The sequence below is a fragment of the Gasterosteus aculeatus genome, chromosome 14 (genome assembly GCF_964276395.1).
Source record: "Gasterosteus aculeatus chromosome 14, fGasAcu3.hap1.1, whole genome shotgun sequence".
Taxonomy (NCBI): domain Eukaryota; kingdom Metazoa; phylum Chordata; class Actinopteri; order Perciformes; family Gasterosteidae; genus Gasterosteus; species Gasterosteus aculeatus.
Genome location: NC_135702.1, coordinates 7,418,553 through 7,443,105, shown reverse-complemented (window position 1 = coordinate 7,443,105; position 24,553 = coordinate 7,418,553). Strand labels below are relative to the sequence as shown.

General features: G+C 44.2%; 2 protein-coding genes across 5 annotated transcripts; one reads left to right on the top strand and one right to left on the bottom strand.

Moving 5' to 3' along the window:
• The first annotated feature begins 1,657 nt into the window (after positions 1–1,657).
• On the top strand, positions 1,658–16,631 carry rfx3 (regulatory factor X, 3 (influences HLA class II expression)). Its single transcript, XM_040197146.2, has 17 exons — positions 1,658–1,966; positions 6,399–6,511; positions 6,640–6,728; positions 7,424–7,679; positions 8,409–8,483; positions 8,763–8,944; positions 9,115–9,234; positions 9,333–9,457; positions 9,567–9,682; positions 10,308–10,423; positions 10,524–10,678; positions 10,757–10,854; positions 10,986–11,135; positions 11,256–11,464; positions 11,567–11,720; positions 11,857–11,899; positions 11,989–16,631. The coding sequence occupies exons 2-17, from the start codon at positions 6,404–6,406 to the stop codon at positions 12,267–12,269; spliced, it is 2,277 nt and encodes a 758-aa protein (XP_040053080.1). The 5' UTR covers positions 1,658–1,966; positions 6,399–6,403; the 3' UTR covers positions 12,270–16,631.
• A 58-nt stretch (positions 16,632–16,689) lies between these two features.
• On the bottom strand, positions 16,690–22,880 carry smad4a (SMAD family member 4a). Of its 4 annotated transcripts, none has more exons than XM_040197153.2 (11): positions 22,392–22,880; positions 21,249–21,582; positions 20,969–21,143; positions 20,763–20,792; positions 20,469–20,672; positions 20,233–20,340; positions 20,067–20,117; positions 19,801–19,984; positions 19,485–19,653; positions 19,083–19,221; positions 16,690–18,604 (listed from the first exon to the last, which is right to left on the bottom strand). In XM_040197153.2, exons 2-11 carry the CDS (start codon positions 21,486–21,488, stop codon positions 18,393–18,395), a joined length of 1,512 nt encoding a protein of 503 aa, XP_040053087.1. In that variant the 5' UTR covers positions 21,489–21,582; positions 22,392–22,880; the 3' UTR covers positions 16,690–18,392. The 4 variants fall into 4 exon arrangements, with proteins under 4 accessions (XP_040053087.1, XP_040053085.1, XP_040053086.1 ...); XM_040197151.2 differs by having other exon boundaries at positions 22,667–22,821; XM_040197152.2 differs by having other exon boundaries at positions 22,627–22,805.
• Between the last annotated feature and the right edge of the window lie 1,673 nt (positions 22,881–24,553).

Below are 24,553 nucleotides of genomic sequence, written 5' to 3'. Positions count from 1 at the left end.
CTAATTGGATTTTTTTTCTGGTTTATAATTGAAAGGAAACAACTCTTTTAGTTGAAAAGAAAATAATTCTTTTACCAAATGAGTGTCAAGCTTCAGATGGGGGTTTCAGTAGTTGCCTAGCAACAACAGATTTTCCAAAAAAGCATATGTTTAGTACTGCAAACCAAAAGAGAAAAGTGTTATAACTTTGACACGGGGGGTTAGTTAAGCGCTGTATCAAGCAGAAATACATTTGATTATGTATTTCATTTTTTTGGAATAGGGACAGATTCATTAGGAGGGGGTCACTTTTCAACAACAAAATAGAACAGCTAAATTGTTCGCACAATACAAAATGATTTTCAATAAATAAACTTTGATGCCAGCGACTGCCCTTGCCCACTTGTACAAATATACACAAAAAACTATGTACAACAGGGAAGGCAATCATCTAGTTAACAACACATTTAAGTACATGCCACCGGTTGCATTTACTATGTTGATTCACCCAAGGTGGGAAAACATCAATATAAATCTCACTTTTTGGGAAAAGAATGCCATGCTGTTTGTTCAGCTCTCAAATTTCAGATACAAACAATGTTCAGAGAAATGAAAGATCTGTTTCTATATGCAAATGTCAGAATGAATGCAAATGGGTTATGCCCAACTTCTGTATCAAAACACTGGCGGTGGGGGGGCAAGGGTGCAAGTTTGTGAACTCTGGTGGAAACGGTAGACACAGAGTTTACTGGGTTACACAGAGATATTTGTTTTAACTCACGTCCGATGGACTCGCAGGGTTTTATTTCTCATTGACATGAGTGATTGATAGCAAACAGATACTCAAAGTAAAATAATTGACACAAGAGCAGGATAAAAACAATAATAAAGGAAAATAAATCAAGATATTTCGGCCAAGCTGAAAACAGGTCACGTGTTAGTGGATGTTTTTTGTTAATTATTTTTAAAAGCAACCACTAGGTGGTATCGACAACCATTTTCTAAACTATTTGCCCCTTTTGTATCAAGCTAAATTGTCTGATACAGATAAAACATGTTGTTTTTATTCCATTCCGTGGAATTAACAAGTCGGTGTCAAGACAAACACATCTCTGTGCTAAACTGAATTCTTCATTACACTGGAGGGAGATGAAACAGAAAACGCCTTGCTAATACTGAGACAAAGACCATGGTGGTTTATTGCAGGGACACATTTATCATGTATCTTTATGACAGGCTTTGGTGAGAGACCAATAGCTTTAGGCCAGTGTCTCATATTAGACCCAGTATTTAAATCTTGCCCTGTGTTTGGACTAAACTTAGATCAACTTGGCATCCTGAGAATCTCAAAAATACAACCATAGACTGTGTTATTGCAGCGGGAAAAAAATTAAATGAAATAACCTTCAAATGAAGCACACAAATGAATATGAATTATCATGTCGTAGCTTTATCACTGTACGGAAATAAAGAAATCAAAATGATGACCCAAAAACACAATGGTGGTCCTGGGTATGGTCCTTATATATATTTTCATAAGCGAATGAAAAAAACAAACAAAGATAATGCAAATGTATTTTCCTTTTCTTTAGGAATACGCTCACAGTCGTCTTCTTGTTTCTATTTTTTTTTTATTATTATCATGTCAAACGTCTCCAAATAAAATCAGACAAAACGCACACGTTCTGTTATAATATTGGTACAAATGTACCGTCTTGTTCCGTAGTCCCAATACATTCAAACACATCGATACGTATTTCGGCGTGGATTTATTTCCGTAAGACTGTATTAAGTGCGCTTTAATCTCCTCCCACCTGCCTGGTAAGGTTGCGCGCTCCCGGGGAGTTTTATAGCAACTGTTGCCCAGTGAGGCAGCGCCATAGTCACCGTAGTCCTGGCGACTGTAACCCACCAACAACAACCTCTCGCTCCATCATTACCACCTCCTCCACCATCCTCATCTTCATCAACCAGTCCACAGGCTCAGGTTTGAATCCATTTTTTTTCCCTGTGTGTGTGTGTTACTATTTCTTTTGCGCTTAGCTGGAAATCGGCTCTCCTCGCTCTTGCGAATGGGGGGTTAATTGTACGCGGGAGCCGTTAACGCCGCGGTTTGTGTTTGCTCTGCCGCTGAATAGCCGGGGTAGTTTGCTAGCGAGGGTGTTTCTTTGTGACGTGGTAGCCTGCTTGCTAACGCTGCCTGTAGATATGTTACCCACAGCTGGGAGAGGGTCCCGGTCGCTAGCTGTAGCACTCGGTGTCACCCCCCCTCCCCTTTCTTTTTATTTTAAGGGGTTCCTTGTGTCTTAAAAAAAGGACCCAGCCGTCAGGCGAGCTGGAAGCCAAACGGGGTTTTTACGTGTAACGTGTCTGCTTAAACTTCCCATGCTGGGTGCTAGCATGGGTCCCGGGCTAGTCCCGGATGCTAGCTGGTCAGCTGGAGCAGGAGCAGGTGTCTGTTGTTGCTAGGTTGCTAACGCCAGCGTTGCCCGCTCACGGTGCCTGTCGGCGGCGCGACCGTTTTTATGCTAACGTCGCGGTGGTAATGCGAGCGTATTTGTCGGGTGGTTTACAGCTGGTCGGTCGTACACAATCGATAAGGTCGATCAGCAAGCGGAGAGTGGTGCGAGCTAGCTTTCCACACACACACGCACACTAACTGCTATTGACAATAGCTGAGCCATTACTTTCCCTTTTGTCTTAGGGAGCAGGATAGCTGCGCTAGCTCTCCATCTGCCCTCTTTGTGGCATCCGATGGCTGCGATACGCTATCTTGATAACACGGGGCGAAGTTTCGCTGTGGTCAGGAGAAAAAGAAAAACACCTGCCCGAATTAACATTAAAATGCCTCACTGTTACCACCCAATTTTTTCTTGAGGGGGAGGGGGTCATTTTGTTATTCTACATTTCACATTGTTTGCAGGGCTGCAAAAGCATCTGAAATATTGCATGTTGTGATTTTTGTTACGTGCATTCTTGCTTCCTTGCTTGGGTGCGATAAAAAAGGAACAGAGAAAGGAGTGCTCTTAAATTCAGCTTGACACCAGCCGAAGGGGATCCGGGTCGTAAGATCATTTTTAATAATGCCACATTAACTTGGGGGTCCCCTTTTTTTTTAATCTTTTTTTTTTTTTTTTAATTGATTAAAACATAATTCCAAGCCAAATGCCCTTTCCTTTCAAGGGAATCGTGCACTTGTGATTTAAGAGTCGTGTGGATTGTTCACAGGAGTGCAGGCCGGGTTTCTGAATGTTGCATCACGATTATTTCGGGGTCTATTGGGTCCCCTGTGTTTAGCTGCGACCTGTGATTCCCGTCAGTGCAGAGATTGGGTGTGTCAGATGGAGAGGACAGGTGCTCCTCGAGTAGTGATGGGACTCCTGATGATCGAGTCGTATCCTTATGTGTTCACCACTCACAGGAAAAAAAACCTTGATATACAGCAATACAGTTAATTTGATTGTAATTTGGTTATGTTTTTCAGTTTGGGGCATGGCTGTGAATCACAGCGGAACTCACGCAGCCTGACAAGAGCTGGATCACTTCAAACCATTTCTATCAAAATACAAACGGCACATTCCCCCCCCCCCCTCCATGCGTACTCTATCTAAAGCCTAACATAATGTGGATATATTGATTTGTTGGCACACACAGCCCAAAATGGGTCATGCACAGACACCTCTTCCGACACACAGGATGTTGGGGACTGCTAGTTATCATATCACGTTACCACTTACCTGTAATCCGCCGGCGCAGAAATAGTACCATGCCACCTGCTGCATGGATCCTGTTACATTTCCAATCACTTAAAGAGGGGGCTGATTAATTCAATTATTCAGTCATCCATTTTCATGGCTTAGGAGAATAAGGGCGGGTTTGGTTTGTTATTTCCCCCTTGCCTGCCCACAATAATGTATATTGTTTTTGAAAGATGAGACTTGAATGTCCTTCTTGAACCCACACATGTCAATACCAATTTACAATCAGCCTCGCTTTGTAATCTATGTCCTAATAATGTTAATGTTATTTTGACATTTCCGTCTACTGTGTTCCCGTCGTGAAACCCCCCCCCAAAAAACAGATTATCCGTTATGGTTTTGTTACCACAGCCCGTGTCCCACATATTGATGTTGGTACAGCAAAATCAACATCTGCGCGGTCCATAACAATACGATCCCCACCACTCAGTTTTCTTTTATTCTTAAAACGCAACTCCTGTTTGCATACCTCCGCCTTCTCCAGCTCCCAATCACCTCTCTCCCTCCACCTGATCATGCAGCCGTCCTGCTTAGTGTGGCATGTACTTTACGTGTGCATGTGAGAGGGAGAGATTTTGAGTAAGGTGTAACTTTTCAACCTCGTTCACCGGCTCCCAATCCTGTGATTGGTCCCTGAGGCTCCGCCCCTCATCCTATAACCATCATTAAAGAGGCAAATATGGAACCATATATTTTCTGCTTGTGCCACAACTGTGGACTTTGCACTTTCTTTTTTTCTCTCTCTTTTTTTTTTCTTGCTGGCGGCGTTCAGTAAGAGGAATTGAGGGGAGAAAACGCAGGGCGAAACGTTGCCCTCCTTGGTGGCTTTTGTTCCTCCGCGTCTTTGTAGGGCTTGCACTTGCTCAGTGGAGCACAGCATTTAAGTGGGCCACAAGGGAGTGCCTGAATGGTGAGGCAGGAGGTGTGGTAGTGTGTGCGTGTGCGTGTGTGTTTTGGAGGGGGTTGGTGTGAGGCAACGAGAGTGTGTTGTGATGCAGGGGCTCTTTCCCTAGATTTGGTGGGCTCAGTTGGGGCCACGTTCTATTGCTTTCAACCCGCACTGTGGTGTATAACTCTAGAGTCCCCGTTCTTTACGAGTCCGTTCACCAGCATTTGGTTACAGTAAGCTGAAGGCTCCAGTTTTACTTTGGCGTCTGACATTTTGTATCGTTTTCTTTTTTTGGGGGGGTGCCCTGCATCTGACGGCTTTCACCCTTTTAGGGTAAAGGAGTTACCCGTGCTTCTCTCTGGTAGATGCATTTTTTTTTTTTTTGTCAAATGATGTCACCGTTTATAGTGTCTATTGAACATGAAAACTTTTAACGGGATACTGGTTTATTATTTTATTTTGTTCCAGAAGCCGACTGCAGCCTGTCTAGCAACAGCCCGCTGACACGTCTCACAGCGATAGTATATACTCGCCCTCCCCCTCCCGAAGGTGTTGAAAATAGTCATGCTGGAAGCAGATGGCTCTGCGTTAATGAATCTCTATGCCCCTTGTATATTTAAAGAAAATATAGACTCTCTTCTTCCTCCTCTCCTGGCACCCGAGAAACAATTGACTCTGCCTCGTAGTCCAACTCTAAAGGTTGCCCCCCCCGCCCCCCCTTCTTCCCTACCTACCCCCTCCAATGCAAATAAAGTGAATCCCTTCTTCCTGAGAAAAATGCCAGTATGATATTAAAGGGAAGGGGCCGGCCGTCCCTGGTGAGATTCAATGCTGTTGGGAGACCCGGCTTAATTAACCAAGAGAGGCTTGTTCATGGAAACTGGGATGGGGAGGAGGTGGCCTTTCCCTGGAAGGAATGGGTGATGGAAGCCAGACATACTAATATTAACTCATAAACACAGGTTCACCACCAGTGTCTTCTCTGTCTTTTCCTTATTGTCAGAAGAGCTTATTTCTAGCCATGGAAGGTAAACGCTGTAGACGCGGTTGTAAGTCCCCGATGCGCGACACAGCAACAGCTTTAGCGTTTCTTTTTCTTATACAGCTGGTCTTCAACTTTAAAAGCTTTATAGTAATGAGAGAACTTTCCAGTTTTCCCTTGCACATTTTCTTTGTACTGGTCGTGGAGCTCAAGCAACGTGAAACCTGTAAAATCAGGAACTGCCTGAGCCACGAGAGGCATCGTCTATTTGTAGCTTGTTAAATATTAACTTGTTTTATGGCTGTGAACATGGAGACAAGACCATGTGTCACTGATGCATGAGGCTCTCAGTACATTAAGTACTGCAAGGCAGGAACAGGTGCTGGGGTGGAATTACTCTTGAGCAGCTTTAGTACGATCGATTTAAGAAAATCTGTCTTCTTTTCTATGTTCAGGGACGATCTTTTGTCCCGTGGCTCACAAAATCATGAGGCAAATGTTAAACACTTTTATTTTCACTGACTCGTCTGAGACCAACCCTATTGATAAACCATCCACTCCGTTTTAAGGGAGTTTGCGATGTTGGATTTGCCGCGTTCAGCCTGACCCACGAATGCGTTGAGGTTATGGTGTTGTTGTTGTTGTCGCTGCGGAGTCGTACAGCTGCTCTGCGAGTTAAACCGGTAGGTCCGGGGTGCGCCTGGCTCCCCCCCCCCCCCCCCCCCCCCCCCCCCCCGATCGTGACCATTCTCTACCTACGGCGTCACCGTGTTTCCTCTGCCTCATCCAGGCGCCATGCAGACCCCTGAGGCAGGTGCTGACTCCACCTCCACAGTCCCTCTTCAGACCACCGTGCCTGTCCAGCCCACCGGCTCCACCCAGCAGGTGCCTGTCCAGCAACAGGTACATCCAGCCTGTGTGTGTGTGTGTGTGTGTGTGCGTGCACGTCTGTGTTGAACAGCCCCAAAATGTGTCTTTGGTCAATGAAATGAACTCCTCTGCAACACTTTTGCACACATTTGTCCTACCAGGCCCAGACTGTGCAACAGGTTCAGCATGTTTACCCAGCGCAGGTGCAGTATGTGGAGGAAAACAGTGGCGTCTACACGAATGGCAACATGTGAGTCAGTCTGTTACCAAGTTGTGCGGCTACACCGCTCTATAAATATTAGTCCCCGCAGCCTGTTCTTTCTCCTCTTGAGTCTCCTCGAACCGTCACGAGCACATGATGTCGGTGGGAGTGCATTCAGTTTTTTGTTTTTTTTGTGTTTATTGACTCATTTGAGGGGTTTTGCGGTCATCGTGTGCTTGATTGCACTCCGTCACCTGAACATGACCAGAAGTAGGCCCGTCTTTTAAGTGCTGAGGCTGCGCCAGGGTCCCCTGTGTCTAGGCAGTGGGGGTTACATAGACACTCCACTAAATACGCCACGCTGTGTTTGACCTGCTGTGATAACACACACACACACACAGACTCGCACACGTGCAGACACAAACGCACGGTTACTGTGTGACCGCAGCCGCTGGTTCAAACACTGAGACGCGTTTGACTGAGTGCTTAAAAATACAAGATCAAACATTCAGCAAACAGCTGGATGTAAGCTCTGAGTACCAGGATAGTTTCAACATAATAATGAAGGAAATCACAGATGAAAATGCGTCTAGGTATATGAACAAAACCCTTGCTGTTACTTTCAAAGGAAATCAATAAAGAAATAAGTCATTTTAAAGTGGACGATTGTTGACATTATTTGACTGTAAGTAACAAGCTCATTCTAAATAAGGACTGTTTTGGGTCCCGCTGGGTTGGAACAGAAGGACCTACTCTTACTCGGAGCCGCAGCTGTACAGCCAGAACAGTGGGGGGAACTACTTTGACACACAGAGCAGCTCATCGCAAGTGTCCACCGTGGTGACATCGCATGGCATGACCAACAACGGAGGCGGCGGCGGAGGGATGAGCATGACTCTGGCAGGGGGTCAGGTAATCAGCACCAGCCCGGGGGCTTACATCATGGACAACGCCGCCCCCCACCCCGTCAGCCAGACGGCACGAGCTTCCCCAGCCACTGTGAGTCAACAGCACCCGGCCGATTGGACCGGCCCTCTCCGTGTAAATGCTCTGTCTCTGCCATACGTTTTTATTGACCGTTGCAGCGGTAAATGCCGGGCGCCCGTCTCTCTTAGCAGCGTCCTGTGTTTAAACTCCATATTTGCGTCGTGTTTTGCGGGTTTGTCTCTCCGCAGAGAACTAACCCCTGCCGCTAATACTCAATGGCCAAGGTATGCAGGGCGTTGTTTCCACTTCTAATGAAGTTTAATTCCCACTGTGATTCCCACTCTTTGGTGTGGAGGGAAGGAGGGGCTAAAAGCTGAGACCGGTGCATCAAGGACAGGAAGGACTCGCCCCGTCCTCCTGAGAGTCCTGCATCGGACAAAGTGACAAGTGCCGTTTGCTTTAAACCGAGCCCCCCACCCCGCCCCCCCATGAGTGTTTTTTTTTTTCTTTCTTTCTTTTCAATGTAGTTGTCCACATTACACACCAGTTCTCCCCGATTGGGGAGTACTTCGGTCCCCACTACTCCGGCCGCCTCAGACTTCTAATGACAGCCAGTTGTGCTTTGCTTGGGTTTAGTGGTGCTTGCTTTGTGATCTTTCTCTAGATTGTCTTTCATTTCTGCACGTGGATACTAACGTGTCTACGTTAGCGCTTTTATTTCTCTTGCCCTTTTTTTTTTTTTTTTTTAATTTCTCCTCCCCTCTTACATTTTGTTGTCCTGTGCTTCGTGTGGTTTATCAGATTGAAATGGCGATTGAGACGCTCCAAAAATCTGAGGGTTTATCCAGTCAGAGAAGCTCGCTGCTCAACAGCCATGTAAGTTTCTTTTTTTTTTTTTTTCTTTTTTTTTTACGAATGTTTCCCCATCCTTTACTTTGACTTCTCCTACACTTGTCAATGCTCTATACATTTTGAGTTTGCTTTACTGCTTTTAATTGTGACTACTGCTTTAAACGTCCTCGCTGCTATAGAACGCTTTTGCAGAATCGCGAGTGCATAAAACAGACGGGTAGTCTGAGGTCCTTCCCAGGCGGTTCGCATGCACCAGTGTCTTTTAATCTCTTTTTGGTTTAAAAAGCATCTGTGCCCCTGTAGCTCCAGTGGCTGTTGGACAACTACGAGACAGCAGAGGGCGTGAGTCTACCACGCTCCACCCTCTACAATCATTATCTGCGCCACTGCCAGGAGCAGAAACTGGACCCCGTTAATGCAGCCTCTTTTGGCAAACTTATCCGCTCCATCTTCATGGGACTCCGTACGAGGCGCCTCGGGACAAGGTTGGGGTTTTATTTTTATCTGCAAAAAAACAGTCATCTAAAGGCCCGATGTCCACGTGGCTCTTCTTGCCCCACGTGATCTTCTGTCCCTCCCTTCCGTCCATGTGAACGTTTCCGTCCACGCGTGTTCACCTTCTGTTTTGTTTTTGTTTTTTCTTTTTACCTTGCAGAGGGAACTCCAAATATCATTACTACGGAATACGTGTGAAACCAGACTCGCCGCTCAACCGGCTCCAAGAAGACATGCAGTACATGGCACTCCGACAGCAGCCCGTTCAGCAGAAACAGAGGTACGTGGGCGACTGGGCGCACATGTGCAGTACACGCAGTATTCGCTGGGTAGCTGCAGTTTTTTTTTTTACATTTACACATACTGCCGTTGTTGCAGGTTCAAGCCGGTGCAGAAGTTCGATGGCTGCACTGGAGAGAACTACTCAAGTGGAGGCCAGCATCTTCCTGGTGCAGAGGAGCAGACCGTCATTGCACAGAGTCAACACCACCAGCAGTTCCTCGGTCAGCTGCTTTTTTTATTTTTGGTCTTATCTCAATGCCTTGTAGTGTATTTAGAATGTTTAGCTTGACAGGTTACTCTAATAAGGAAACATGTCATGACTCCGAACAGATGCGTCGCGGGCACTCCCCGACTTTGTAGAGCTGGACCTGGGACCGAGCAATACGGAGAGCATCAGCCCCGAGGATGTGAAAGCCCTCCAGTCCCTTTATAGAGAGCACTGTGAGGTACGATAAGGGGCTTTCTTTCTTTCATATTCACTTCCACAGCTCACTTTGGCGCGTGTGTGTGCGTGTGTGTGTGTGTGCGTGCGTGTGTGTGTGTGTGTGTGATCCACGAGGGGAACGGGGCTCAAAGCTAAGTAATCCCTTTTTTTAATATCGCGGCATTCGTTGATACATCCACAATATGTGTAGTTCATGTTTTTCCCCCTTCTTTTCCTGTTCCTTAATCAGCCAATATCCTATTACAGCAATTTACTGGTTTAATCTTATTTAAGCTAGCTTTAATTAGAAAAGGCAGGTAAGATGGAAAAAAAAAACTGAATATAAGTTTTACAGATTTTGAAGAACAACAAGAGAGCATGGAAACTTCGGGAAAAGGTCATGTGTGTTTATAGTGATTTGTAAATGCTAGCTACTGGCATTTCAGAGGCACATTTTCTCTTCGTCTCGTGAAGTTTTCAATCAAGTCTCTGCTAACATCGGGAAATGTAGGAATTCGGTTATTCGCCACTTACATGGCCTCAAATTGGGGACTGTGCTGGTTGCAGTTTTAAAAGAAACTATTTCTCGCGCTGCTTCCAGTGAAAACAATTCATTTGTGTGGTTTCTTCTCTGCTCTTTGTTTCAGGCTATCCTGGATGTGGTTGTCAACCTCCAGTTCAGTCTAATTGAGAAGCTGTGGCAGACGTTCTGGCGTTATTCTCCCCCTGACTCTGTAGAGGGAGCCACTCTAACAGAAAACAGGTGAATCTCATTATTTGTTTTGCCCATTAGAAACATCAGCAAAACTATCTAGTTTTATTTTTGGGCGACCTTTTCTAAATCTGATATGTTCACTCCTCAGCAGCTTAAGTGAGATCGAAGCCCGGCTGCCCCGTTCGCAGCTGATGGAACTGTGCAGAAACGAGGCCGTGCTGAAGTGGATGAGTACCTGTGACCATCTAATGTACCAGGCCCTCGTGGAGATCCTCATCCCTGATGTCCTGAGACCCATTCCCAGTGAGCCACAGTCCTAGGAGCCGCGTCGCCGCTTGTCCCGGGCCCCATCATGAACTCCTGTGTTTCTCTGTCCGTCAGGTGCCTTGACTCAAGCCATTCGCAACTTTGCCAAAAGCCTGGAAGGTTGGCTCAACAATGCCATGAATGCCATTCCGCAGAGAATGATCCAGACCAAGGTGCGCTTGCGCGGCGTTCAAAGAGCGTCGCCTTCTGCGGGAAAGTCCCACATTGAGAAAGTCACCTGTCGTTTTTTTTGAGACGACCCCCCTGGCAACACCTGTGCTCTGCTTGTGTGCTCTTTGGACAGATTGCCGCTGTTAGTGCCTTTGCGCAAACACTACGCAGATACACATCTCTGAACCACCTGGCTCAAGCGGCTCGGGCAGTTTTGCAAAACACATCGCAGATCAACCAGATGCTGAGCGATCTCAACCGCGTTGACTTTGCCAACGTACAGGTCGGAGCGGCTCTTTGTGCTCGGACGTTCAGTGTTCTTTTTGTGACGTGTCCGCTTGCTTATTTTTACAATTTCTTTTTTTGATCAGTTCTTTCTGTGTGTGTGTGTGTTGCTGTACAGGAGCAGGCATCGTGGGTGTGCCAGTGCGAGGAGGGAGTCGTTCAGCACTTGGAGCAGGACTTCAAGGCCACACTACAGCAGCAGAGCTCTCTGGAGCAATGGGCAGCCTGGCTGGAAAACGTTGTCACTCAGGTGCTCAAGCCTTACGAGCACCGGCCCAGCTTCCCGAGGGCGGCGCGACAGTTCCTGCTCAAGTGGTCCTTCTACAGGTCAAAGAGAGGGGAAAAAAAGAGAGAAAACCTTACTTCCGACCACCCGGGGAGTCTGCGTAAATAACCCTCACGGTGTTTCTCGTTGGACTGTCTCTGCAGTTCTATGGTGATCAGGGACCTGACCCTTCGCAGCGCCGCCAGCTTCGGTTCCTTCCACCTGATTCGCCTGCTGTACGACGAGTACATGTTTTACCTTGTGGAGCATCGCGTGGCACAAGCTACGGGAGAGACACCTATTGGTGTCATGGGGGAGGTACAGCTGTTCAGCATCTCATCGTCACAGTGTTTTACAATGAAATGGTTTCTAATCTAATCTGTGTTATACTAGAAACACATGTGAGCCACTTGTATCCCTCCCGTCACGCTAATTATTTTGTCTCTGTATTCAGTTCGAAAGCCTCAACACGCTGTCCCTCAGTAACCTGGATAAAGGTACGTGACTATGCGAGGACTCGGCCAGTATTTTTATTTTTATTTTAAATATGCTCTGTGTGTTTCACACGCTTTCTCTCCCCTCCCAGATGAAACCAGTGGGATGGACAGCGACTTGGACGACGACATAGAGGACACGGGGGAGCCTCTCGCCAAGCGGGAAAAGTCTGACCACGAGGTGATCCAGGTGATCCAGGTCGGGGCGCTGGAGGACGGCTCGCACCCCGTGGTGGGGGTCGTCCAGCCGGGCGTCCTCCACTCGCTGCCTCAGCCCCAGCAGGACCACAGCGAGCACATCTTAACCCCTTCCGCCGCTACCCCCACCATCCGCCACTGCAGCGCCACAGGCAACACCTACGCCTCCGTTTGAGGGTCCTCTGTCCCGCTTTTGCCTTCACGACCTCCCCCTCCCCCTGCATATTTTCTCTCTGTAAGTCTACATGTTTCCGTCTGTTTGGTGCACCGTCTGCTCTCCATATCGATTACCTGTCATGGGGGAGTGCCGAAATGGTGCTCTGGCCCAGATGTGCTGTTGCTGTCTGACTGCTTAGTCTGGGTGGGGCGCCGTCACGCCAGCTTGTGCACTATCGCAGGTGGAGGAGGACTGATTTTTTTTTTTCCCGGTAAATGTGTCCTGCCTTGGCGTGACTTCCAGGCCTCGTTCTGTCTGTCTGTACGGACGAGTTTTGTCTAAGAAGGAAAAATTCAACCCTTTTTTTTCAAACTATTGATGTCTCGGAGCTCAAATCCATGCCACCAGTCCCAGCGGAGCAAAGTCATAGATTGATTCAGGACCTTCACCTGTTGTAAATAGTTTTGCTGTGCTTTCAATTGGTATTCCCCAAAAAAAAAAAAACGGTGCTATTGTTCGATTTCCATTAATCCCTCCTAATTTTAGTATGATTTGTGCCGACTGCTGACAAACAATTGGCTGAACAAAATATTCAAAGTTTTGTATGTAGCTGAAAAACAAAAGTAAAGGGAGGACTTTCTATGTATGTGTGGCATACGAGGAAAAGGGGTTATACGTTCATATGGTAGCCAGACCATAACAACCACTTATGGCCACAGACAAGGAAACCCCTAAATAAATATCTGTGCTGCCACTCGTGTGTGTATATAGGAATGAGACCAGCTGTACAAAACCACTTACTAAATGCAGCTTTTCTATGCACGCCGTGCATAACGCTTGCCTTTCTTCATCGTAGATGCTCTGTAGTGTGGTTTACTTGACCAGCTGTAATCTTAAAAAAACAACAACAAAAAACTCCCCCGTTTTCTTTTTTCCTTACAGTTTCTGTCTTAATGAAATATCTTAAGTTTACAAAGGACCAAAAACAAAGCAACAAGAGGAAGCTGAGAGGGAGCCTCTCGGGGCCACCCGAGAGCCGTCTCCTGTCCCACAGTGCCACGTCGCAGAGCAGCAGGAATGTCAGGGATCTAATGTACCTCGGCTTTATCATAGTGCCTTATCCTTATAATGCAGCTGTCCTCGTAGTCCTGACTGTGTGCTGCAGAGAGCCCACAGGCCCCCCCTTTTTGCATTGTCCCAGCCACAAATTTGGCTTTCTGGTGAGCGGTGGCTGGATTTGGGCCGCCTCGTTGGTGTCGAGACCCCCCCGTTCCCTTCCCCCAGAGGATCTTCTCACTTATCTGAATCTCGGCCTTTGGCCTTGCTCTCCTGTCCTCACTCTGCCCTCTTGAGGCCTACTCTTACATTAGCCTTTGTTATCGGGTGAAGTGTGTGTGTACGTGTGTGTGAGTGAGTGTTTTTATGTGCGTGCGTACACGTGTGTGTATATAAGCCTCTCTCTGTGTGTGTATGTGCGTGCATGCATGTGTGTGTGTGTGTGTGTGTGTGTGTGTTGAAACACATCCATCAGTCACCCTACCTCAAACCAGTGGTGCCAGCCCTTTTGACGCGTGCAGCACAGTCACCAAACCTTATTGCACACACACACCACTGTACTGCACAAATCTCAACGCGATAGAGAAAAACGGCATTGCTTGCTTTTCTCTCACCTCTGATACATTTCCATTTTGTTTTTTAGCCCACAAACGCTTTCCTCCTTTGTTCCCTGTTTTAAAGATCATCTTCGTACAGTGGACCAAAAGTAGATATTTTGTGATATTCAAAGAGATATATAGAAAAAAATATATATATAAATATATGTATAGTATATACAATGATGATACACCTGATTCGTTCGCTTTATGTGTGATTGTTTCTTTTCGTAGCTCTTCTGTAATTAGTTCATAGACTGTGAAATGACTGGGAACGACATGGGGACTAACTTCTAATTCATTAGACAACATCGATACTTGAACTGTTCTAACATTCTATGTTGTGGAGATTATTGAGATTAATCCTCTAAATAGGAACAATTTGTAACTAAAATGATTTTTGTTATTGTTTTATCATGCTTGTTGGTCTGCACGATTTCTCTGCAGAAGTGTTTATTTATTGATATTTATTGTGTTTTGGTTTAGATGCTCACCCGTTACACCATATTCTAATGGGGACTGTTTATGGATCACAAATTATACCACTGCCAATGGCAGACCTACTGTAAAGGAGGACCATGAGTTGTTGTTTTGTTTAGTTTTTTGTCTTTATTAAGGTGAAGAACGAAGAAAAAAGGGATGGCACTGTATTTTCTGTAACCACTTGTTGTTCCATCACTAGTCAACGATCCCTTCAGACACTAAAGCTCTTTGTGTCTGTGTGGAAAACCTACGTAGAGGACGCGAGGGCCCCCCCCTCCCCAGAGTACTGCACGCCATTTAGGTTTCTCGGTCAGTGGAATCTCACGGATGTTGAAAAAGTTGAGTACGCAGCGCACTGTAGCCCAAACCCCCGAAATCTGTCTTTTCTATTATATCGCTTAAAGAAGAGTTTCAGAGAGCCAATGAGCTTTAAGTAGCTGGGAGTCGAAGGCCTGCGGGCATTTCTCTCGTTTTCTCTCCAACTCCCGGAACTGTCAAACGCTAGTTGGGGAACGTGGAGAAAAGTTCCAAACACCCAAATAATTGCGTACAAAACCCCGAGCCCCCTAACTCACGCCTTGTGCAGAACCTTCTCCGGAGCTTCTCGTGATAACTGTGACATGATGAACGGCATTCCCAAGAGCGCAGTTGGCTGACTTTCTGACATGAACTGATGAAATAGGCGATGTTGTTCCGTCAACGTTCTGATTATGTTCTAAAACTGGATATTGTGTCCCAATTAGGACGGTTGTGCTAGATCATTTGTTTACCTTTCTCTCACTGAACCTCTTTTTGTTTTTTTTTAACAAATCTATGCTCCCATGTCATATAAATCAAGTACAACATTGTGGACGTAAACTTGTATTATTTTGTGCCTGACGTGAAAATGGCTTAAAATGTTTTCTTTAAATCTTAATTGTGTGCTTTAGGATCATCAAGTGCTTTCTGGTCGAGCTGCTCAATTTTATTTTAGTTAATGTGTGCCAGACAGTGATTTTCGCTTTCTGCATCTCCGTCTGCCTGGTGAACATTGGACCGATGCTAATGCTGCCAACACAATTGTACTTTTTTGTAAAATTAAGAAGTAAGATTGTTTCCGTAACGGCTTTTTTGTTGTTTTTTTTTGCTTTTGTTGAAAGGAGTGCATTTCCAAACCAGAGAAAAGAAAAAGACATAAGCTATTCCCTAACTGGTCATAGTTGCTTCATCACCTGGACGCCGCGGCAGCTTCACTGACCCATAGCAGACTCCAGTGCCTTTTTAATTTCGCCCCGGCCAGAGCAGATGGCCCGGGGGCGACTATTGGGTCTCTGGTGGGCTACAGATAGAGGCCGAGGGGACATTTCATTGCACAGGTGCTGCCATTGAGAAGACAACAGGGAAGCGTAAAGACCTGTCTTCAGACTGGACTATTTATTTACTGGATGTGACTCCATAAGGAACCCTACACACACACACACACACACACACACACACACACACACTTAGTTGTTTACAGACGGTAGGTTGACTGCAGGCGGCTTTTTATTGTACAGAACTTGATGAACAAGGTGAGTTACTGTAAGTAAGACGCTCTCTTGTGAATTGTTTTCCCATGGACGTAATTTCTTTTTGTCGGATGATATTCTCTGAATGCTGTGACCCGTTTGAGATTCGTATTTGGATGTTTTCAAGTGCCATTTGACAGTCTAGTGAGTCGTGGCCAGCTGTAGCACGCTCTAATGCAAGCACAAGCATTTGGCAGTGGCATTTGGGGAAGGTTTTTTTGTTTTTGTTCTCCCTGAGACAAAATATGTATATATCAAAATCTGAGAAAAAGGTATATTTATTTGTGTCTTAATTATTTCATTTTATTCTTTTGGTGAACATTTTATCGGATATGTTTGCTCAAGTGCTTTTGTGCTTTTTTTGGATAATGTATAATATCTGATATAATATATACACACAAATTTCATGTGACTCTTTTTGTGTGCAATTACGTTACTTCTCAAATTGACAAGCGAACCAATGCGTGTAGGGTGATTTGTAATGGTGTATTTTACATACAAAAAAGGACAGTTGGGGGACTTTTATATTTATAAAGACATTATCATTTAGTGTGTCGTATTGATGAATATAGAAACTATTAAAGACACATGTAGTTTGGTTTTCTGAATATTTCAGATCTCAGCTCAGGCTAGCTTCTTAGTGTTGTTTTCTTAAAATTTGTGATTCGTCTTTGCAGTAATAAACGTTTTCTTGTTCAGATCACGAGTCCTCTCTCATTTGAGCTCTACACACTGGTCGAATTCAAAACAAGGACATTTCACAACGGTTTGAACTTTATTCAACCATACTATATCGTATACATATAGACACCAATATCATTCAAGCCGCGTACATGTTCAAAATGCTTGACACCATGTTAAGATTATGATGAGCATGAATTGCATTTCCTGAAAATTGTACAGTAATATTTTTGTGGTTTGTCACTGTAAAAGGTAACAAGGAGATAAAAAAATATTGCAACAGCTGGAGGTAAACATAGCTCCAAATACCAAAATGGATTTGTGCAGAGCAAAGACTGAAATCATTCAGTCGAGAATTAAAACCACTTTTCTAAGCAACATTACGATGAAACGACAGCAGTCTGAGAATCTTTCCACTTTTCAAACGGTATATTTGGCGTCAATATGGCTTACAGTTCCTCTCACAGTTACTTCCTTAACTCAGCTGCTGTCTAGAAAACCTGCGGTAAGTTTTCTAATTTCATAAACCATTCTTGATCCACAACTCGATAAGTTTTATATCGACATCATTTTGCCAGAATTGAGCTAAATGTACCTTTTACCCCTGCAGTGGCAAAGTGTTTGATATGGAAAACAGATTTTAATTAGACATTTTTAATCTAGATTTAATTAATGTAGGTCATTAGCAAGAAAAATCTTTCAACTAGACATGATAAAAGGTACCACTAGTGGCCATGCATGAGACTATAAAACAAGACAAAGTATTTTCTTCACAAATTAATAAAAGTGCTAATGGACACTATTTGGGCATCTAATATAAAAAGACAATTATAAATAATATTAGGACAGGTTTTAATAACCTTTATCTGATTTTAGCGATACAAAATTGTAAATTCTCAATCTCATTATCTTTCATTTTATGGTGTTGAAAAGTTGAAAAAGAGAAGCTGAGCTAAGCTGAATGCTGTCAGTATCAGTAAAAACCACTATTCAAAAAGGTAATACAAAAATAAGAACCATCAAACAATAATGAAAGATATCTAAGATTAGATCTTACAAAAACATGAGTAACGATTAATATGATTTATATGATTTTACATAGACGGCCCAATTTGCGGGGCGAAAAACTTACATGAAGCCACAGAAGCACCAGAGAGCCAATGGAGGAGGACTGGAAACGACACCTAGCATGTTCAGACAGGTCTTCATCCAACACAAGGCATCTCATTGTGCGCAGCGTGGCTGGTTTGCCCTCCTATTACTAAATAGTAGGAATATGGAATATAGGAATATTATCAGCAAGTTCACGAGGGATATATTGGTCGTAAAATCATACGGGTTGAATTGTCTGTACGAGAAAAAGACTGCTGTACTGGCTGAGTGTGAATCATTGCATGATTTACACTCTTGTAGTTACAAATTACATTTGTATTGCACCAAGGCTGATTTAGTAATTGATGGGGCTTTTAGACCTTTTTCATTCTCTTGGCAGCATGTTTCCAGAGTACTACCACTCCTCCCGGTGGACTTTACATGTTCATCCCGCTGTTGTCTGAAAGTCACTGTCATTCACACACCTGGAGTCTCACTCTGTATACAACTGCTTGTAGATCCGGATTTCAAAAGCAGCGGGTTTACCGCCGTCCTTTTAAGTCCTTGTTCATGCTTCTACAACCTACTCAGCATCCCCGCCGCCGCAGTCCTCCTTTGGCACCCCCGGCCTGTAGGTGGAGGGGTTTGTTAAAAATTACAGCCTCATTGTTTTCTTTTCCTTTTGCTCAGTCGAGGGGTTGCGGGTCAGCTATGGGCATGGTGTGCAGGACTTCATCCAGCAGCTGGAGAGCCCGGTGTAAATGGATCTCGATCCAGCAGGGGGTCTCCTTGATGCTCTGCCGTGGGTAGTCGGGCCCCCAGCCCTTCACGAAGCTCATACGCAGGATGCACAGCCTGCGCAGGTCATCCACCCCGATGCCTGCAGCAGCAGACAGACCTGCAGGGGAATTAACAGTCATTGACTTTCAGATCGATGTCGTGCAACAGACACGCAGCAGAGTAGAAAAATGCTACTGGAAGATGCATAACTCCCACTCCGACCAGCCCATGCGTGCGTCATTGCATTAGCGTTAAAGCCCACCGAGAATGTGTTCCTTATGTACAGCCTGCAATGACGTTAGCTGTGTGGAACTTTGTTCTAACAGCCAATACATTGGTAAAGTAGAGTAAGTAGTTATAATCCTCAAGATCAACACATTATGAAATGAAATGAGATTACAACTCTTAAAGTTGGTGCAAAAATGCTAAATAAATAACCCTCAACAAAGAAGATACAGCCAGAGCACCAGTTTTTCTTTCCTGTATCATTACCAGGCACTGCTGGTTTTTACTTCCGTTTATGCTGCTCTGTAATTCTCTTGATCCCGATAATAATACACTCGATGAAGAGTACGAGCAGCAGTGTGAACACTCACTGATGGCCGGGGCGATGCCTCCCACAGAGCCGGGCCCGGGGATGTTTCCGGCCACCGCCGCCGCCTGGGCTGCAGCTGCTGCCTGAGCCGTCGCCGCCTGCTGCTGCATCTGCCTGTGGCACTGCCGCAAGTCGAACACCTGCCAGGGGACAAGACAAATGCTAGAGTATGACCAAAAGTGAGCCATGGAGACTGAAGCTTTTTCACTGTCAAATGGCATCAGAGGTACAAATTCTGTTGAACAACACGACTACAAAAAGGGAACAAGACATACGTTTTACTTGAGGATTATTGACGTGCATGAACTGTAAACGTATGCAGAGAGCAATCAAGAATTGGCTATTTGGAATTATACTGGATTGTTGTGCTTTTCATTGAATGACCATTGCACTGCAATGTCACCTTGATGTAGGCGCTCGGGTAGATCTTGTGAACTGCATCTCCGGGGGCGCGTCCGGCCTCCCGATCTAGGTAGTAGCTCTGCACAAACACTGCGTGATCACTCAGGCAGCGCACCCAGACATCTCCTTCCCCTTTGCACTCCAACTGCATGCCTTTGCCAATGTGAAGCCTTAGAACAAGAAAAGAGAGGAGAGGACAGGAGGGTGGAGGGGGGGGCATTTCTATGAATCTTCCATCACATCTACGATATTTAGTCAATATAAATTGCTTGACGGTTCAATATGAAGATCTATCTCCCAGTACGTGGGGGTGGTACCTGGCTCTCTCGATGTTCTCTGTCCTGTGGACGTTGCTCAGCTGACCCAAGCAAAAGCGGTCCCCTCCTGAAGGATCAACGTAGCCGTCCACGGTCACTATCGGACACGTGGACGGCACCTTAAAGGTTTCCCCAACTTGGACATCCATCTCGAAGTACGCAATGGAGCACCAGTACTCTGGAGCTGTAAGAGACCACCACAGGTCAAATTGGTTACACATACATTAAAAATGTAGATTTTCTTTCAGCTGCAGCTCAATGCTCACCGGGGTGATTGGATATGGGGGGCTGGAAGGCAATTTCGTTGGTAACAGGCCCTGCAATAACATGTCGACGTTATTTTTAACAAACAATTCAACGATCAACTTACACTGAAATCCTCTATCAAGATTCTATCTGATAACAGAAAGGATGAGGACTATTTTTACTCACAATAATGCCCTGTGTGAGGCATGGGGGGATGATGCTGGAGATGCCCATTTTGATGCTGTGGCACTGCGGGGGAGAAGCTGCTGTTTCTGCTCCAGCTGGGGTTGGGATCTGTGAATAAAGACAATAAAAATTGTTTTGTTACCTATATCTACTTGCACTTTTTAATTGAATTATTTCAAAGAGAGTGAATATTTAATGTCCTGCGTATATATGTAAGCCGCTATGTTGTGTCTCACTTGAGGGTCCAGCGCTGATGGTGGAGAAAGCGGAGGTTGAGGCTGAACCGCCGCCCTCCGACAGGGGCAGCAGAGCGGGGTTGATGAAGGTGTCATGTGGACTAGGCCTTGACGGGGGATGCTGGATGGTCTGCAGGTGGCTTTCAGAGCTTGAGTGGGATTGCTGGTTGTCATAGTCATACTCATCCTTGACCAGGAGGGGAACTACGTGATGATAGCAGACAAAGGGTCAAACTAAAAAGATATCCACAACATGTTTAACAAGCAAACAGGAAAACTTTGGGACCTGCTTACCTGAACTGGAAAGTGTCAGCCCTGATAAATCTGCAAGACGTGGGAGAAAGATACGTCCCTCAATCAGTAAATCACATGAGTTGGATTTTTCTCAACATAACTGTATAAGGTGCTAAATCATTCCTTTAAATATTTTTTATGAACCCTTACAACCCTTCAGTATAAATCTAAATTTCTCTAAAATCTAAAACAATGTTATGTCTTACCGATGCCTGGAGAGACGACCCTCTCGTAGTGGTAGGGGTTGACACAAACATTGTCACATTTCAAGTCAAAGGCATACTGGCAATATTTCACATGTTTTAGCTCATTCTTGTGTAGATCAGGCCATCGCCACAGTCGGGCATAGACAACATGGGGGAAACCTTTGCGCCCGGCCACCTAAAGCAGAGCGATAAAGACGCAACAAGATAGTTATTGCTTTCTCTTACGATTACAAGGAGCACACTATCAGACCGACGTGGCACTGCATTTCTGCTGCTTTACCTGTAGGCGTCCATCCAAAGTCCTCTGTATGGTCACACACTTGCTAGGATGAGCTCCATTTGTAGTGATGGCTGTGATGAGGGAGTCAAGCTCATCTTTCTTCTCCTTCAGCTTCTTCACCAGACTCTCAATGGCTCGCTTGGCAAAGCTTTCACTCTCCCCTCCCTGCCGGTGGCACATCAGGCTGTGCACGATGCTCAAACAGGCGTCATTACTTGTGGGTGTGTTTGTGATTGACATCTTTCTCCTGTGGTTGTGGGAGATGTTTAAGTTGTATCTTTTATGCCTTTACTGGTTTGTGTGTGAGGGGGGGGGAGGACTGCACCGTGCCAACCTAAACGAGAAAGTCTGAGTTCAGATAGCATGCCAACCATTCATTTACATCCATTATGATCCCAAAAAGCGAGCCTCCATTTATCATATTATTCTATCATCTTTAAAGCCAAACTAAAGTACCTTTACAGTAAAAGAACAGCAGCCACAGTTGGAAGAGAAAATATTTTTAGAAAAACTTCCCAATATATACAGATATACATATCTTTCAGGTATTATAATGTAAAATGCGATGACAACTCGGCTAACTTTTATTTTTAACAGCTGATTCAAGCATAAGTTAACGTTACGTCCTGGGCAAACATAACGATACCGTTAAATAAAGGTTAAAAAGGTTAAAAGTTAAATATATATATATATATATATATATATATATATATATATATATATATATATATATATATTCGCATGGGACAAATTACTGTTTTTTTTATCAAGACAGTTTGGTTATCATAATAAAATTAAGATAAATAAACATTTGGTAAGTAGGTTTCACAGCAAACGCAACAGTTAGCTAATGTTAGCCCAGATGCGATAGCTAAGCTAACGTTAAGTATTACGGGTAACGTTAGCGCATATTTACCAACATTGTCTCAGTAGCTTAGTGTGCAAACCCAGCCAGGCCCAAATTATACTGCTCGGCATGCGACTGTATAAATAAATGCATACATATTTTGAGGAGTATTAAGCTAAATAACACTGCTCGGCTAACGTTAAGTGGACGTGATGGCATTAGCAATTGCCAGGCATTCCGCAGCACACCGAAATCAATCGTTAGCTCGTTCGTCCTCTAACATTAGCAAACGTTACCTCAACACGAACGTACTGTGGACTTGCTGATCTATTCGGGCCGCAGCGTTGATAAAGTTGTCCAAGGTGATGAGAGAGTGGCTTCAGCTACTTAACAGTCGATAAAAGTCCCTAGCGTATGCTATGGTGCGCTGGTGATATTTAGGCTAACCTGCTAGCAGATGCGCTAACAGCTAACTTAGCTAACGCTATAAGCCATCAACTTCAACCGTCTATAAACGCCCAAATCCGTTACCTCGTGAACTGTTACAACGGCATGACAGTTAAGTGCGTACCCGTGTATGTGTAGTCCAAATCAAAGTAGAACTGTGTGGAAAAAATACATATTAATAATATCCCAACACATTTAAGGTTAACTGTCCACGAAAGTAAACATTAAAAAATATCCCCACCCACCACAATCCAACTGCGCATGTACGCGTGACACGTGACAGGCGTGGTTGCAACGTGTTGTTGTCGTTTCAGATAGGAGAATGAATCAAAAGCCCCGAATCAATCACATGCATCCATACATGATGTAAACGTGTTCTTTTACAGGTTTGGTGCTGAATCCAATAACAAAACGTTTCGAAAAGGTTGCCCTTGATCACCTGACCAGACTGGTCTCAATCTTCCAAGATCCCCTCCAGTTTGCACACAGGAAAGATGTGGGAGTAGATGATGCACTACTTTTTTGTGCTTTACAGCCATCTTTCTAGGTGCTTTTAATACAATTTAACCACATCTAGTACTTCTTACTCATCTTCTTGAGGTCCTTCCTTCTAAGGTCCTTTGACATCAGCAAAGACATTCTTCACCTTTTTTATCAGCGGATCATAGCTAGTGTCCTCTTTTACGCCGCTGCATTACCAATAAATCAAGTAAATCAATACGATGAGAAGTAATTATAGAACCGTATAGAACATTATCCTTCATCCTGGAAGCAGTCAGAATAATTAACACCTTTAATTATATTTTTAGGGATTTGAATACCTTTCCCATGTTATCCATGCACCTTATGGCACTTTATGGTTTTAATTTATTCTTTTATTGTAATGAATTTTCATGTTTTGTCATGTCTCTTCCATTTCGAAATCTAAATCTACATAGCCCCTGAATTAAATCAGGTGCTACTGGATTAGCCCATAAATATCACATAATAAGTTAAATTAGGTGTTAGTTTCAAATGGTCTAACGGAACACAGTTGAAGCAATTATTACAGAATGGAAAGAATATGGCGCCACAAAAAACTTGCCAAGAGAGAGATTTTATTTTGACATAAAGTCACCACCTTGTGGTTATAGCATAGTAGGACATAATCTAAATTTTAAAAACCTTCCCTGTCCAATTTGATTATGTGTTTGGATTTATAGTTGGCCTCCTATGAATAGAAGGGTTAAGTTAGCTCTATTGCTTAAGAGTGAAGCTCCCATGGGCCCAACCTGCTCAGCCGTGTTGATGTCATTGACCCTGTGAGAGTTACATAAAGCAACGTATGTACTCATGTAGAAAAAGCAGCTTTTGTATTGTTGCATTTTCATCAGGGAAACTATTTATCAATATTTTGATCTTGGTCTTCTCTACTCTTAAGGAAACTACAACCCAGATAGTAATGTACCATGATCAATGGAATAAATATAAATATACCGTAAGCAATACAAAAGAGACACATCTTCAGACTATAGCTCGAATAAAAAACACTAAATTGTAGCACTTCAATTGGACTTATAATGGCTCTTATCTATAGCAAGTTGTAAATCGGCTTATTTGATGAAATGGCACTTTCTTGTTCTTCTGAGTTGCAGTTCTGAAATGCACTTATTGAAAGTCGCTTTGTATAAAAAAATGTAATGTAATGTAAGTGTAAAATGCTTACGCATGAACCAAGGTTTTGACGAATACAAATTTTGTTAATGTATTTCATCAAACAAATGAATGTAATTTTTATGTAGTATTGAACATATACATTTTAATGCATTCACTTGTTTGGACGATACATTTTTAAATAAGTTTACTAAAGCACTGTTAGCACTGTGTTGCAACAGAGCAGTTCCATACTTAGAGTCATGGCTTCGTATCAAATTAGATTTGATATTCATCCATTTGTTCTCACCCCAACATCTTTAGTACATTCCCAAAATAACAGCAAGCCATAATAAACAAAGAATTCAATCGAGAAATC